General features: G+C 36.2%; 1 protein-coding gene across 10 annotated transcripts in view; it reads left to right on the top strand.

Moving 5' to 3' along the window:
• The window catches only part of CDC42BPA (CDC42 binding protein kinase alpha), a 292,676-nt gene that overhangs the window by 89,863 nt on the left and 185,672 nt on the right, over positions 1 to 17,141 (top strand). For all 10 annotated transcript variants that reach the window (XM_065935568.1, XM_065935565.1, XM_065935563.1 and 7 more), the window contains exon 3: positions 12,877 to 12,960. In XM_065935568.1, coding sequence (XP_065791640.1) covers positions 12,877 to 12,960 — 84 coding nt within the window. The remainder of the gene's footprint in view (positions 1 to 12,876; positions 12,961 to 17,141) is intronic.

Here is a 17,141-nt window from a genome sequence, read left to right as displayed (position 1 = left end):
CTAGCTCAATTGAGGTTTCCAGTCAGCCTTAACAACTCGTTTGCTAGTGGAACAGAGTCGTGTTGAGATATGGACTTCCGGGCTGATTACTTTGAGGCTTAATCCATTTGTTAATTGTGGACAGAAGTGAAGGAGAATTACTGTGGTTTTTCAACACTTGTCTCTTTGCTCAGAGAGGGTAGAACCTTTCTTGCTTTAAAGATAGACTGTTTTTATTCACTCCAAACTTGATCTCTAGGAAGAAAAAGGCAGCAGGAAAAGTTTTACAGAAGCTAGAAATAGAGCAAAGTGAATTTTCCCAGGCTCACCTCTTTTGATATTGTTCTGCAGATAGTTTAAAATGACTCTTGCATTATATTTGTGGCCAGTATTAATGGATATTTTGTTTCCAGAAAAAGTGGAGATTATCCTGGCCTAACAAAATATATTTTGTTATTACTATGGCTTCTTTAAAATCATTTATTTCATTTCTTTGAAATCAGTGAAAGAATTGATGGCAGAATGCAATCAATGAAAGAAATGAATGGGAAAATGAAATCAGTGGATTATTGAGTTCAGAAAAATGGGAGTGAAGATGTAAGACACTTTTATCTTTTTATTGGGAAAGGTGAGAACCTTGTACAACTCCTTCCTAGCACTTGTATTTTTAAATTTCCTTATTTCTGTGTTTAATATTTGTCTTCACCAATAGACTCTAAGTGAAGGCAAGGACTGAATTTCTTTATTCCTTATACTCAGTACTTAGCACAGTGCTTTTGGTACATATACACTATGGAATATTACTCAGCTGTTAAAAACAATTCATTTAAATCCGTTCTAATGAGATAGATGAAACTGGAGCCCATTATACAGAGTGAAGTAAGCCAGAAAGATAAACACCAATATAGTATACTAATGCATATATATGGAATTTAAAATGATGGTAACGATAACCCTATATGCAAAACAGAAAAAGAGACACAGATGTAAAGAACAGACTTTTAGACTCTGTGGGAGAAGGCGAGGGTGGGATGTTCTGAGAGAACAGCATTGAAACAAGTATACTATCAAGGATGAAACTGATCACCAGCCCAGATTGGATGCATGAGACAAGTGCTCAGGGCTGGTGCACTGGGAAGACCCAGAAGGATGGGATGGAGAGGGAGGCGGGTGGGGGGATCAGGATGGGGAACACATGTAAATCCATGGCTGATTCATGTCAATGTATGGCAAAACCCACTACAACAATATTGTAAAATAATTAACCTCCAACTAATAAAAATAAATGGGAAAAATAAAAAAATAAAAATAAAGTTTAACTTTAAAAAAAAAAATTTCATCGTACCAAGTTATTTTTCTTGCCAACAGACTTTGTAACAGGAATAATATCTTATTTGATTTCTAATAAACCTGGGTATAATAAAAAAAATATATAATCATTTTCCTTACTGGAGCCTAAAAACAGAAAAGTGAAGTTTTTTTTTTCTTTCATCCTTGTCTGTTTTGACTAATGAAAAAAATACTTATTAATCATACACTGTAATCTAAACATGTTCCATACCCGTGACTAGGATCACAGTCTAATCTACAAGAGGGAAAGGTACACAGCATTGAGATGTACTGATGTAATTTTCTGGCATTTTTCCCCCCAATTTTATTTCTACTCATACGTAATAAAATTGGGGTAGTTTTGTAAACGTTGATGTCAAACCGGTTCTTCTTACCAAATATTTTAAGTCTTTTCCCCATGTGCTGAAACATTTTCCTTTAAACCTGATGGTTCTAATGGTTCCAAACAGTAATGTTAAGCTAGAATGTATGCTCCATGAGTGTAAGGATTTTATTCCCTGTCAGTTCACTGTGACTCCCCCGCACCTAGTAGTACTTAGTAGGTGCTCAGAACATAAAAAAATGAATTATTTAAGTTCTATTTTTTCTATATTAGAGATGATGCTCTCCAAAGTGTTTTTTAACAAAATGCTTTTGCTGTATTTCAGCTGATTTCTTAAATAATTGCTTTAGAATAAACTTCCAGAAGAGGACTTTGCTGGTTGAAAGGATATAGACAACTTAACATGATTTCGTGGTTTTCTCTGTGAAATAATGCTATCTGTTGCTCTTTTTTACACTTTAATTTTATAAATTTTATATAATAATTCTAAAAGAATCAAAATAATTTTTTTTTCTTTTAAGTGCATTTATTTTATTCAGGGAGCAGTTAGTGATCTTGTGCCTGGAATATAAGGGTTTTTGGTGGTGGTGGTGAAAGATGAGGATTGAAAGTTCTCTTGGGCAATGCAGTGAATGATTTGGTATGCTATGGTAAGGAACGTTATTTCATAGGAATGGGACTCCTATCAAATGGGACTCCTATCAAATAATCAGAGTAGTGATATAATCAAAGTAAGAAAGGTAACACCTATAGTGTCAGTGAAGGATTTGATAGAGAAGAGACTAGGAGGAAGGGAGATCCTAGATATCTCACTCTCAACAGCCACATTATATTTAATTGATTTTTTAAAATTCTAAGTATTTCTTGAATTTCTTTCTCTCTTCCTTAGTTAGGTCCTCAAAATCTTTCACCTCAGCTACTGCTATAACCTCATGTCTTTTCTTGCCTCAGACCCAGTCTCCACAGAGCTATTAAAGTGATGTAGCTGCCACCAACTATGAAGAATTGTTCCTTATTATCTACATTTTAAGGTTCTAGTTGTTTTAACGTGGCATACAAGCTCTTGCGTTACTTGGACCCTTCAGTTTCATTTCTAACTATTCCCTGCTAGGAAGAAACCCTTTCCTAAGAAAGACAACTGCTTATTATCCCTGATTGTCTTCACCCCTTTCCCCCTCACAGACATCACATGTGCCTTGCTCATGCTGTCCCCATTCCCCAAAATATTCCCTCTCTTTAATCAGATCCTCTTGGTCCCCCTTTTCTGGGGTTCACTGTGTAAGACTCATATGTCAGGCACCTCTTTCAGGAAACTTTAACATATATATTCACAAATTACATAGATCCCTCCCTTCTCCCCCATTTTGGGTTAGGAATCTCTTTTCTTTGCTTTTTATAAGACCTTGTTTTTACCTTTCTTTTCATGTTGAACTGTAGTTATCTGTTTAGTGTTGTTTCCCGTACTGGACTATGAGATTTTTGAGAGCAAGGGCTCTTTTATTTATCTTCGTATTCTCAGCAGTTAGCATAATGTTTGACATAGAGTAAGGTGGTCAAAAAGGAACCTATTATCATTTTTTTCAGATGAAATGAGGGCTTGAACTTGGCCAGTGTAAGTGGGCAAGAAGGGTGGACAGGATAGACAGAATGTAAAGAAATCACTTTATATGTCACTGATAAATTAAAGTTAGAAATCATGGATGATTGAGGTATGCAGTCTGAGTAAATGGGTTTAATATGCAGGTTTTTGACTTGTTAAATTTGAGATATACGCTGAACATTTCAGAGAGATGACTAGTAGGCTACTGGAAGTATGGGTCTACCTATTAGGAGATAAGAATTTAGGAGTCATCAGCATACAGATATTAATAGGATCATATATAGGTCAGGGAAGAGAGGAGATATAGAAAAGGTGGAGTAGGGATCCTTGGAGAAAATCATTTAATAGGATATGAAAAAAGAATAAGTAGGAAAATACATTGATCGTCTGCGATGTCCAGTAATGAAGAGAGGTTGAAACAGATGAGAGTTGAGGACAATATATTTTATTTGGAATTTGGAAGGACATTATTAATCTTTGAGAGAGTAATTTCAGTCCAATAGAGGGAAATAGCAACTAGATTGAAAGACGTGATTACAAGAGGCTGAGAAACTGATGATGAACGAGTGGAAAAAGCAGGCATAAATGTTCCAAATGTGCTTTATGGAGAAATAATACCTTGTGGAAAGGTATGTGATATTACTTTCTTGAGAGGAAGATAGGATGGCAATCAAGTTTTTGTTTTATATTTGGTTTTGGATAAGAGATGGTCATGGAAACGTTGATCAGTTGGTGTTCAGGTGCCATAAGAAAGAAAGCTTGAAGTTCAGAAACAAATCTTTAATGGAACAAGGGAAAGAAAGGAGAGAGTCTGGCATTAAGATTTCAGATGATACTGTTATCCTTGCAAGTGATGGGGACACTTCTTCCTTGGGCTCAAAAGGAAAAGAAGTAAGGAGAAGTAGAAATATAGAAATATTTAAAGGTGATATGAGGAAATGTGAAGGATCTATTTTATATGAAGTATACTACAGGGTAGGGTTTGGATAGTTCAGAGTTAGGATAGATGGTGATGGCAGGGTGACATAGGTTATTTTAGAAGCTTGGTAAAGGACAAAGGGTTAATCATGGGGCTGCAAATAGATTTAGGACTCAATTGGGATGCAACTAAGGAACAAATAAAGCAGTAATACAAATATTTAAATAACTGTGTATGTGTTGTTATATATTTTTTCCATAAAAAGGACTGAAGGAAAGGACAGGGCACTGAAGAATTGCTTAAAGTTACTCATGAGGATTAAGTGAGGCATATAGGTAAGGACAATGATATCTGCTCTATAGTCCTAATGCTTGGAAGAATTGAAGAATGGATGCAGAGCCTGGGGAGTGGGCTATAGCAGACGGTAGTCTGGCTGTTAGTGGACTGGGACTAAGTCCTGCTTGGTCATAGGCCAGTGATCTGGAGTCAATTCAGAGGATTTAATGCATGACTGATAATATTTGAGATTTTTGTATGAAAAGATACCTTTCTCTGTCTCTCTCTCTCCCTCCCTCTCTCTTTGCTTATTCTTCCTCTCTATATATATATCAATTAAAATATATAAAATAAAAGCGACCAATACGTTGTAGATAATTTACTTTCTTTTAAGACACAGTGAATTTTGTATAGGAAAGTAACATTGACTGGTTTATGAGCTCTTACTGCTTAGCTGTTCATTCCTGATTAAAGTATCTTTGATGGCCCTAAATACCCTTGTAGTATTTATCAACTAATAGATTTCAAAATTCAAAGACTGCCCCAAAGAGGTTATTTTTTTCCTCTAAAGTATTTTGTCTTCTATCAGGAATTTGTCAGTAGATATTATATAGACCCGGTGGATAGGTTCACCTCTGACACTGATGTCTGATAGGAACAGCACCTCTCTCAGTTATGCTTTTTCTTAAAAAAATAAAACTATGAAAATAAAAACATAATTTAATTAACTCCTACAAGAAATGCATAAATTATGGGAAATAATAAAGGAGCAAGATATAGTTGAAAATCAACAGTTCTACGAGTTAAGAACCTTCTCTCTACGACTCAATTGTTGTCAGTGACTGCTTAACTTAACGCTGGGTTTTCCTTTTTGCTTTCAGGAAAACCTTTAACTTACGCCCTGGGTGTTGCCTGTCCACAGTTTCCTGGTGGCTCACCGCTTCTGCCTGCTCCAGCCTTGCTCCGGCAGCTTCAAGGCTTCTGGGCTTCAGAGCTTGTTGTGAAAGCTTGCTGCTTTGGCCTGCTACCCCTGCTTCAGGTGTCAAAAGCTTTTAATTAGCTTGCTTCCTCTAATTACCATAAGTAGGCCCTTATGTGTCTGCATAACCTAGTCCTAGAGTTTGAAAGGAGAATTATTTTTAGCCATTCATTCTTCCTTAAAAACTCTGTTCCCTGGCTCTGTGGGGATCCAAGGGAGAGTAAAAGAAGTTTGAAGTTATGTTGCATGATTCACCTTTGATAGCCTCTGTATATACAGGGCTAGTCTTCAGTCCGTAGGAGTATTCTGGCATGGGCATACTGTATTTTTATAGCTAATGTCTGTTCTAATTGGTCAGTGCCCAGGCTATACCAATTTATAAATATTTTGACTTATCACTAGTAGAAATATAAATTGCATCTCCATAGAGGGGATATCTCTAGCCAGTTTAGTTAACTCTTTGTAGTGTTTTTGGTTTGTTAAAGTGTCTTAATTTTTTTATTAAATATTTTGAATACAAGCTGATCACTAACAGAACAGTTTATAAAAAACAAATATTTCCATACACGTTAACCACGATCACGATTAACATGGCAGCAGGAATCAAGACTGCAGGCGAGACGAATGGGAAGATCTCTATAAAGACTACAGAACCGTCTAGTACTCACTGCAGTAAATAGCACCAGCTTTGTCATCACAGAGTGAGGACTGTAGACACTACTTCAGCATGGTGTAAGAATTGATTATGGCAGTATATGTATTGTGCCTCGCCCAGTGCCAGGCACAGAGTAGGCTTTCTATAATTGAGTTGTTTTTATTATTGATAATAATAAATGATGGTAGACATTATATAGTAGAGAAAGAAGGAGACAATGACATGAAACAGTAATAGTGAACAGTAACCACAGGCAAAAGATAGTGAAAGCTAAATTGCGAAGTTGAGAGTTTAAAAGCCATACATCTGATTAAGAGAGCAGCATGAGCTGGAATAATCTGGTACACACTTGATCAACTTTAAAATAGAGAATTGTATCTGTTTTATCATAATGCCTTGTCTTTATTTTAGTTTCAGTCTCAGTTTAGTAGTGTACTTGAAGCTTGAGCATATAGATGGTTTTCAATAGTCTAAGTATATATGCTCATATAGACTACAAATCCCTTGTTATTTATTCAGTAAATATTTATTGTGTACCTACTGATTCCCAAGCACTGGCACATACTAATGAACAAATGAGAAAAAAATAATTTCTGCCCTCTTAGAGGTTATGTTCTAGTGAGTGAAGCACACAGTAAGCAAAATACGTAAATAGAATATATAATTTGTTAAATAATAAGAGCTAAGGGAAAAAGGAAGCAAGGAAATGGGTTAGAAAGTGTGAAGGGCAGAATGGCATTTTAGTGAGGGAGTGAGAGAGCAAACCATTTAGCTATGGTGGAGTGTGGGGAGGGGGAAGACGGTTTGAACTTAGGTGCACAGACACTAAGTTGACTTTGAACAAGGTGATCCGTACGTTTTGAGCAGAGTGAGCTAGGAGGAGAGTAGTATGAGATCTGGGAGACTGGAAGACCAGGGTGTGTTGGAACCCATAATACTTATAAGTTATAGTTAGAACTTTGAATTTTATATGGAGAGAGGAAACTTAAAGTTTTGGAGGCGAGTGTCACGATGTGAGCTAGTTTAAACAGAATCACTGTGGCTGCTGTTTTGAGAATAGATCTTGGAGGATAAGAGAAGTAAGAGAGGACAGTAAGAGAGAGTCGGAGTAAGAAGCAATAGAGGACAGTCCAGGCAAGATAGGAATGGGACGGACCAGAGGTGGTGTGGTGATTTCTAGATATATTAAATGTAGACTAGATCTGTGGAACTGCGTGGCAACTGCTTCTTAATTATTGAAATTCTGTTTAGTATAGTATGATCATTCTTAGTTATATGCTATAAGTGATAATTCAGAACTCATTCATTTATACTTGTAACATACTGATTTTTTTGTAGCGTTCGCTGTTTTTCTGATACCATAGTGCTTTTAATAAGACATCTCTGTATTTGGTGCTTTTAAAAATACATCTTTGTTCTGCATTGAATTTATAATCTTCCAGTTCATACTAAATGTGCTTTACATTTTGATCAAATTAGATAAGAAAGGACATTTTAACATGCTACCCTTTTGTATATCAGTTAGCCGTGGTTCTTGAAAGTCTAGAACCTAGAGTTTTAGGACAATCTCTTCTTCTTCAAGTTTACAGAAATGAACATGAAAATTATCTGTAGTGTTAAAGGAGAAAAGCATGATCAGTTTTATCACTTCATCAACTTCATTATTCTTGTCTCATTATGTCATTAATTTGATAATTTGAGAATAGTTTCTGAATTGACTTCTAAAAAATTGAAATGTAGTTGATTTACAATGTTGTGTTGGTTTCTGGTGTAGAGCAAAGTGATACACACACACACATATTTTTTCATATTCTTTTCCATTATGATTTATGACTGGATATTAAATGTAGTTCCCTGTGCAAACAACAGGACTTTGTTGTTTATCTATTTTGTATGTAGTACTTTGTATCTGTTAATCCAAACTCCTGATTTGTCCCTCCTTCACCCTATTTCCCCTTTGGGAACCATAATTTTGTTTTCTGTGTGAACTGACCTATTTAATTTCACCACATCCCACTTCATTCCAGAGAAGTTCTTAGGCAGCTCATGAAACTGTTGTAAGACAGTGCTGAGAATGTTTTTCACTTTGCAGCAGCTTGACATTCCTGATTAACACATAGATGTGAAGTGTGGGTCTCATTTTGGCCCTTATCAGCCACACTATAATATCTCAACAATTAGTGGTCATTTCATGTTCTGGATGAATTATGGTGTTCTATACTAGCCCCTCCATGTTTCAAATTTTGTATGTCCTATATAGAAAATATAGAAAGGAGGATAAAAATCATATCCCTAGAAATAACTGATTTTTAAGAGTCTGATGCTTGTCTTTCTCAGAATACATATAGAAATGTATAGGTATATATTTTATGTGTATATATAGACAATTTTATTTTAGTTTGTAAACTTTAATAAAATTCTTTTAAACAGTATATTGTGAACTTTCTCCTATTAATTAGTAATCTTTAACAATATATTCAAGAATTTAAAACATTTTCTATTGTTTGTGATATATTCAGTCAGTTTTACCTTTCAAAATGTATTTATTTTCAATATTCCACTGTTGGAAATTACACATAAATATTGTAGCTTAGTTTTTATTTGTATGTTCCTTTGAGGATATTTCTAACTATATTTCTATGTATATGTATGTGTCATGGGTAAAAACTTATAAAGTTGAGTGTTGAAGAGACCAAAGCTTCTTATTTCCTAGTTAAAGAAACTGAAGAAATTAGGATGTATAGGGTCTACCGCATCTTAAGTGATAGAGCGAAGAACAGTTAGGAGACTGGGCTATAATGTACCTAGTACAGTACCTGACATGTAATAATAGCTAGTGGTTACTGAACACTTGTGCTGTGTGCTTAGTCGTTCAGTCGTGTCCGACTGTTTGCCATCCCATGGACTGTCCCGCCACGCTCCTCTGTCCATGGGGATTCTGCAGGCAAGAATACTGGAGTGGGTTGCCATGTCCTCCTCCAGGGAATCTTCCTGACCCAGGTCTCAGACCCAGGTCTCCTGCATTATAGGTGGATTTTTTACTGTCTGAGCAACCACGGAAGCCCAGGAGTACTGGAGGGGGTAGCCTATCCCTTCTCCAGAGGATCTTCCCAATCCAGGAATTGAATTGGGGTCTCCTGCATTACAGGCAGATTCTTTACCAGCTGAGGTACCAAGAAAGTCCCACTGAACACTTACCAAGTGCCAGAGCCTGTTGTATGCACTTCGTACTTGTGTATAACCTGGATCTGGCAACACAGACTGTGCTATCTCCACTACCCTGAACAGTGTCTGAGTGTTCAATAAATGCTCGCTTATTTCTACTGCACATCTCTATAATCCAGAGGTGGTTTTGATTCCAGTAGTTTTTGGATTTTAGAAAGAGAGTTTAGTACATATACTCTGTATTGCACTCTTAATGGGGTTTTGAGCAGAACCTCATAAGCAAATGCATACAAGGTGTTTCTGCTATGAAGCACATTTATTTTTACACTAAGTGAGATTTTAAAAAAACAAATTCCCCTCAAACTGTGATTAGCCTGATGTCAGTGTATGTTGCCAAATGAATTGTGGAAACCCTTTATCTTGCAGAATTGCAGGTAAAGGATTGTGGACCTGCGTAAAACTCTTAGAGTACTTGGCATTTAATACACACTCAATATGTGTTGGTGGATTACTACTACACTACTGGGTATCCTCAGGTACTTCTCTACTCATATGCATAGAAAATTGGTGAATCATACAGTGCTGGGAGGAGTTCTTATCACTCCATATGACCTGAGAAGGGCAAATCTAAGTGTTGGAGTCTTTCAGCAATTCTTCTCTAAATCAGAAGAGGAGAAGGCTTAAGTGATAGCCTTCGTTATCTCTTCCCTGTCCTCAATGTAGGCATTTCTGCCTCTGCGCTCCTATCCTTCCATCCATTTGTGCAGGATATGATTTGAGTCTACACAGTAGTGTAACTTGTGTTTTCAGTCTGTCAGAGATCTTAGTGAAAAAAAAATATTTTAAGTTTTGCTGTGCTCTTTATTACAGTACTCCCCTCCTCCTTTTTGGTGATAAGAACATTTAAGATCTACTTTCTTGGCAATTTCCAAGCATATAACATGGTACTGTTAACTATAGTCAACATACTATATATTAGATCTCCAGAACTTATCATATAACTGAAAAACTTATACCCTTTGACTGTCATCTCCCCATTTCCCTCAACCCCCAGCCACTGGCACCACCATTCTAGAATTAGAATTCTAGAAATAGACTTCTCTGTTTATATGAGTTTACCTTTTTAGATTTTTCCATATAAGTGAGATCACACAGTTTTTGTCTTTCTGTTTCTGGCTTATTTCACTTAGCATAATGCCCTCGGCAAATAGATGGGGAAACAGTGGCTGACTTTATTTTTCTGGGCTCCAAAATCACTGCAGATGGTGATTGCAGCCATGAAATTAAAAGGTGCTTACTCCTTGGAAGGAAAGTTGTGATGAACCTAGACAGCGTATTAAAAAGCAGAGACATTACTTTGTCAACAAAGGTCCGTCTAGTCAAGGCTATGGTTTTTCCAGTGGTCATGTATGGATTTGAGAGTTGGACCATAAAGAAAGCTGAGCACAGAAGAATTGATACTTTTGAACTGTGATGTTGGCAAAGACTCTTGAGAGTCCCTTGGACTGCAAGGAGATCCAACCAGTCCATCCTAAAGGAAATTAATCCTGGGTGTTCATTGGAAGGACTGATGTTGGAGCTGAAACTCCCAATACTTTGGCCACCTGATGCAAAGAGCTGACTCATTTGAAAAGACCCTGATACTGGGAAAGATTGAGGGCAGGAGGAGAAGGGGATGAGGATGAGATGGTTGGATGGCATCACCAACTCAATGGACATGAGTTTGGGTGGACTCCGTGAGTTGGTGATGGACAGGAAGGCCTGGCATGCTGCGGTTCATGCGGTCACAAAGAGTTGGACATGACTGAGCGACTGAAATGAACTGAACTGAACTGAACTGAACTGAATGCTCTCCAGGTTTATCCATGTTGTCACAAAAGACAGACTTCCTTCTTTTTAATGGCTGAATAATATTCTATTTCTTTATCCATTTATCTGTCAATGGACATTTAGGTTGTTTCTATATCTTGTACAACCCCTTTTCTTTAAATGTGAACCCATTAAGAGATCTATAGCTGATGCAGAAATGATAGATCCATAACTGATTCATCATTCTTCAGATATGACCAGATATGACTAAAGACTAAAGTGACTGCACTTGAAATTGAGATAGTTCTTCTTCCTTCCCACCATTTTATTAATAATTGATGAAAAACTATAATCACAGTCATTAGTATAACCATTTATGATAGTTCAGTTCAGTCTCTCAGTCATGTCCGACTCTTTGCGACCCCATGGACTGCAGCACGCCAGGCCTCCCTGTCCATCACCAACTCCCAGAGTTTACGCAAACTCATATCCATTGTTTATGACATTTACCAAGGTATATTCTAGTTCAGATAACATTATAGTATTTTATACTGATTTCCATTATACATGGTTATATAACTGTTATTTCACTCTGATCCAAAAATAAATTTATTAAATGACCCTGATATGTACATTTACTATTAGAATTTTAAAAAGTTTAGCACTTGAGTTTAAACCTCAAATTTAAAAAATTCTCTATTCTTGTAAATATCTGTTTAAACTGTTTGAATATATGCTGTACATAGTTTATTTTCTGTTTCTTCATATTAGAGTAGTATTTGTTTTCCCTTTCCAGCCTCCAACAGCTGGTAACAGCGTTTATCTTCTCTTCTATAGTTCATCATCTGCTGTGTAGCATCCTCAGTGAACTGCAAAGGCCCTTTGAGATTATCTAGTCAAACTGAAGGAGAGAAGTAGAAACAGAAATGTCATCACTTTATTGAGAGTAGGAAAAAAAGGGGGAGGGATTACTTATTTATATTTGACAGTTTTTTGATCCACAACTAAAATACAAAATACAGAAATGTCTGTTCTTTTTTTTGTTGGGAAGGAATGTGGGAAGTGTACGATTTGTAGAGATATCAGCCTTAATTGATCTTTAGGGGTGTGTGTGTTGTCAGGGGGGGTTTGGTTTAGTGCGCAAGACTATGTGGCATGAAAAATAGTATCATTTTCTGTTTATGTCATACTGTTTGATCCCCATGAAATGTATTTGTTTTGGCAGCTGGCTTTACCTGTAACATCGTGTTGGAATTTGGCATGCAGTGTTTAATGTTGTTTAGTCGCTAAGTGGTGTCTGACTCTTTGTGACCCCGTAGACTGTAATCCGCCATGCTTCTCTAGCTATGGGATTTCCCAGGCAAGAATACTGGAGTGGGTTGCCATTTCCTTCTCCAGGGGATCTTCCCAACCCAGGGATTGAACCCATGTTTCCTGCTTGGCAGGCGGATTCTTTACCACTGAGCCACCTGGGAAGCTCACAGTGTTTGCTAAGCTTTAGTTATTTCATATGGTACATTTTGGTCAATTTTTTAGATAGTAGATACTGAGTTTAATTTCCAGGGACGAAAACTTGAAAAGGAGAATATAATATATAATCGCCAACTGATACCGTGTTCAAAAACAGAGTTGTTTGGCTTATGTTCACTAATGTAACTTTTTCAACTGACAGTGTTATTTGATTTAGGATCTTAGAATTTGAACTGCATGGAAATCATTGATAATTTTGGTATTTATTTTTTTTACAGAGAGGAAAAAGGAAAATGGATGACTGAAAAAAGTATTATTTGTCATATTTTAAAAGTTGTATTTCCTTTTCTAGGTTGCTGTAGTGAAACTAAAAAATGCAGATAAAGTATTTGCCATGAAAATATTGAATAAATGGGAAATGCTGAAAAGAGCTGAGGTAAGATTCTAATTATTAGAATATTTAGATAATATCGTAGAAATATTTTTAGAGAAAAATAAAATTATAGAGAGTCAATAGATCTTTTTAAGTATCATTTAGTAACCTTTTATCTATGATAGCATCATTTTTTTAGGCCTGAAACAAATTTAGGAATTCACAGTTGTGATATAGTTATTGTAAGTGTTACATTCATGATGATATTTTAATGTTGTCTGAAAACCAAATGGAAACTCTTGTAATGTCAGGTTTCACCTTTATGTTAAAAGGATGTATGGCAACCAGTTTCTTTTATAGGAAGAAATTTTGTAGTGATTGATATCCAATTTAATGTAACTTGTTTATATTGTTTTGTATTTATCTCTATTCTGCTCTAAGCAAAAGCCAGCAGGAGTTTTGAATATGGCCTATAAGAATTCTGTTTATTGCTGACTATGCAGTTAAGTTTATGTTATGTCCTATATTATTAAGAATGAGAGTAAAGTCTTCTGTTGTAAGAATTGTCAGCATTTTTATCTTGGTACCAAATTTGAGGGAAAGACTACCTGGAGTGCTGTTAAAAATGTCTAGTCGCTGGTATGGTATGGTCGGAACTAACATTCTGTGTAAATTTTGGGGGGAGCTGTTCTAGAGGTCTCCTGTTGTGCTAGGTTCTAGTGAGTTCCTGGGTGAGGCAGGGCATTCAGGGGTCTTGGGGATGCAGAACTTACCAGTGTGGGAGTATTTAAATATTTTAACTTGCAGAAGGGCTATACTGCTGAATAGGTGAGTATTAGCCCTGGAGGCTAGTAAGATCCATAAGAGAATAATGAGAAATTAGCCCTTAGAAATCTTTCTTTATATATCAGACTTGTAGCAACCTAAAAAACAATCAACATATAGGGAAAAGCAAAAATGGTTCCCATGATGATAGATACATACCATGGGAGTGACCGTGCGTGCTCAGCTTCTCATCGTATCCAGCTCTTTGTGACCCCATGGACTGTAGCCCACCAAGCTCCTTTGTTCATGGGACTTCCCAGCTAAGAATACTGGAGCGGGTAGCCATTTCTGAATCCAGGGATCAAACCTGTGTCTTCCGCATGAGCAGGTGGATTCTTCACCACTGAGCCACCAAGAAAGCCCCATAGGGAAAGTAAATACTTCAATATTTCTTTTCTTTTAGAAAATATGGAAAATATAACAAAATTCAGAAAAGAAAATAATAATCACTTGTATTCCATCACTTAGGATTAATAATATTTTGGGCATGTTTTGCTTTCAGTCTTTTTCTTTTTTTGTCTACTGAAAAAGCTGCACAAGTGAAATGCAGATAAATTCTTTGTAATATCACATTACAGATAAAGCTAAAGTACTCATTGACTGTACCCCACCCAAGTGCAGCCCCTCTCTGCCTCCCAGAGGTAATTACAGAGAGTTAATAAAATCCTGTTTAAAAAAGTATCTGGAAAGTTTTATGTCGTATATCTCTGACATTTGTGCCAGTGCCTATTATATTCAATAACTTCAGTATTTACTTTTGCATTTCCCCTTACTATCACTGGTCAGACTGAGTTCAGTATGCCGTCTATTTATTAGAGAGTGCTTTTGAAATTGGCCTTGATCAAAGGGAAAGGAGGTTAAACATGATTTATCAGGGAGACGTCAGGCTGTCCCAGCAGTCTGTTGATCCAGCAGGGAACTGGGGAGCAGAAATGGTCCTTCAGAGTTGTCCTGCCTTAGACCAAATGATTGACCTCTTTGCAGTTGCCTCAGTCAGTCATTGGATACGGGCTGCCTCCAGAAGGACATGGCTGTGGACTAGTAGACTTTTGGCAGCTGAAACAAAGTCAGGAGGGACTGAGGGCATTGCTGACAGTTGGAGCAATTAAGTCTTATTATTAAAAAATAGTAAATAATTATGTTCTTAATTGTTTTTCAGAATTCATAATTGTGGGTTAGTGTTCCAGGGTTAGAACTTTTAAAAGATTGAATTAAAGTTTGTACTTGCTTTTTATGATGTTGGCTGTTGGGGAAGAATTTTGAAAAGAAAGAGTAACTGGTTTAGCTTTACTTATTGACTGGAGGAAGTGACAAAATTGAAGATAAAACAGGAGTAATTGAAAATGAAATATCATTTTGTTGTATTACAAAATCATTCATATAGTCTGTTTCTGGGGCAAAATGGAATGGGCATGCTTCTTTTTATCTCTCCCTTTAAGTACAGTTAAAGACCATGGACATTATGTATAAAACAAATATATGAAGACTCTGAAAGGCAGAAAGAATGTGGACCAGCTAGGGGCCATGAAACCCAAGGAACATCACTAATTCTGTGAAGTCTGTATTATTCTGAAGGAACAACCAGATAAGGACCATACAAAGAAAATTAAAGATCAATATGCCTCATGAATATAGATGCCAGTACCCTTAACAAAATACTAGTAAATAGAATTTGGCAATATATAAAGTGAATTATACACTGTGAGCAAGTGGGGTTTGTTTGAGGGATACAAGGCTGGTTCATTATTTGAAAAGAACTTGCCTCAAACTATTTGAAACTCATTTTTTTAGGAGGAATTTCTCCATTCAAATTTTTAAAGAAGAGTTCATTTTAAAGCAGGATGGAATTATATTTTTATGCTTGAATTGTCAAATCCTTCTTTAAAAAAATTAAGAAACTTATTTTGATCATTACTTATCCAGCTTTGGAAAACTGGTCCTACCAGTGATGCTCAATAAATTATAAGTGAACAGCAAAATTTCTTATTTTTTTAGTCTGTATATTGTTGATGCTTTAAAACAGTTTTCAGAGATTTACCTCCAATCTGTTTGTCATATTTATTTCTATTTTCATTGTGTAACAAATATATAATTAGTGCAACACAGATTATTTGAAGGTACTAGGAAACTTGTCTCTTTCTGTACCTGACCGATAAATAATTAGTAAATAATCCTGTAGTTAAAAGAGCTTCTCTTGTGGCTCAGCTGGTAAAGAATCTGCCTGCAATGAGGGAGACCTGGGTTCTATCCCTGGGTTGGGAAGATCCCCTGGAAAGGGAAAGGCTACCCACTCCAGTATTCTGGCCTGGAGAAATCCATGGGGTCACAGAGTCGGACACGACTGAGCAACTTTCACTTATAGTTACAAAGATTAATATATCTATAGATTCATCATTTATAAATTTTGTTAGTGTGTCAACAGTGTCTTAAGTTAATTTCTTGCAATCAATTCTGTGAATTTTACTTTCTCTTCAAATTTATTCAGCTCTTAAGGATTTCACTCACATGGAAGATGTGTTACTCATTTCATTGGAAGATGCAGAATCGTTTACGGAAGTGCTGTCCATCTCAAGAGTCAAACCTTTCAGAGGCTCAATTGTCTCTGTACCATATAGTGGAGGAATAACAGTTTAACCGGGATAGTACTGGTTTATGCCGCTTGTCTTACTGTTTTTGTTATTGTTGTTAGCCCTGTTTTATTATTTTTATAATTGACATGCCAGTAGTAGTTAACAGTAGCAGCAGTAGTAATGAATTTAGGTCATTAGATTGGGATTGCCTCTCCTTCCTGACCTGTCACCTATAACAAAAAAGAAAATGCAAGCACTGTAGGAAATAAGAAGTAAAAAGATAAAAGCTTTTTTTTCTTCCTCAGATAACCAGTCTTTCTGTTCAAAGTAAATCATTACTAAGAGTTTAGTTTCTTATTTATCCTTTTTTTCTCATTTGTATACTGTTCATGTTGTATAATTTTCTTTCTGTTGTGAGTTACCTTGACAAAGACCGTTCTCAGTGAACATTCAGGTGGTTTAGAGCTAGTTCCAAACAGGGCTAAATTTCCACACAGAAGCACACTTTTTTTTTTCCCGGCAGTGGACAAAAATTTTGAACATATTCAAAGAAATGTCCTTGTTGATATCTTTGAGTAAAACAGATGGTGAATTTATGAGGGTTTACTAAATTGAAAATATAAACACTTGGGATATGAGTATTTATCATGGGGTTTCTGTGGTTGGTTAGTACTGGGCCCTCTGTAGGCCCTTTCAGTTTTGAAATACTTGCTGTTCAGTTCTAAGACATTTTCTCGTATTACTTCTTTGGTAATTTCCTTTTTTCTGTTTCTTTTGCTCTCTCTTTCTTAAAGTTTTATTTGGATATACCCTTAATGAACCAGTTAGCTGATTTCTCATTATTTCTTT

Source organism: Muntiacus reevesi, chromosome 5 (genome assembly GCF_963930625.1).
Source record: "Muntiacus reevesi chromosome 5, mMunRee1.1, whole genome shotgun sequence".
In the NCBI taxonomy this organism is placed as follows: domain Eukaryota; kingdom Metazoa; phylum Chordata; class Mammalia; order Artiodactyla; family Cervidae; genus Muntiacus; species Muntiacus reevesi.
Note: the sequence above shows the minus strand (reverse complement) of the source record. Positions and strands in the feature narration are given on the sequence as shown.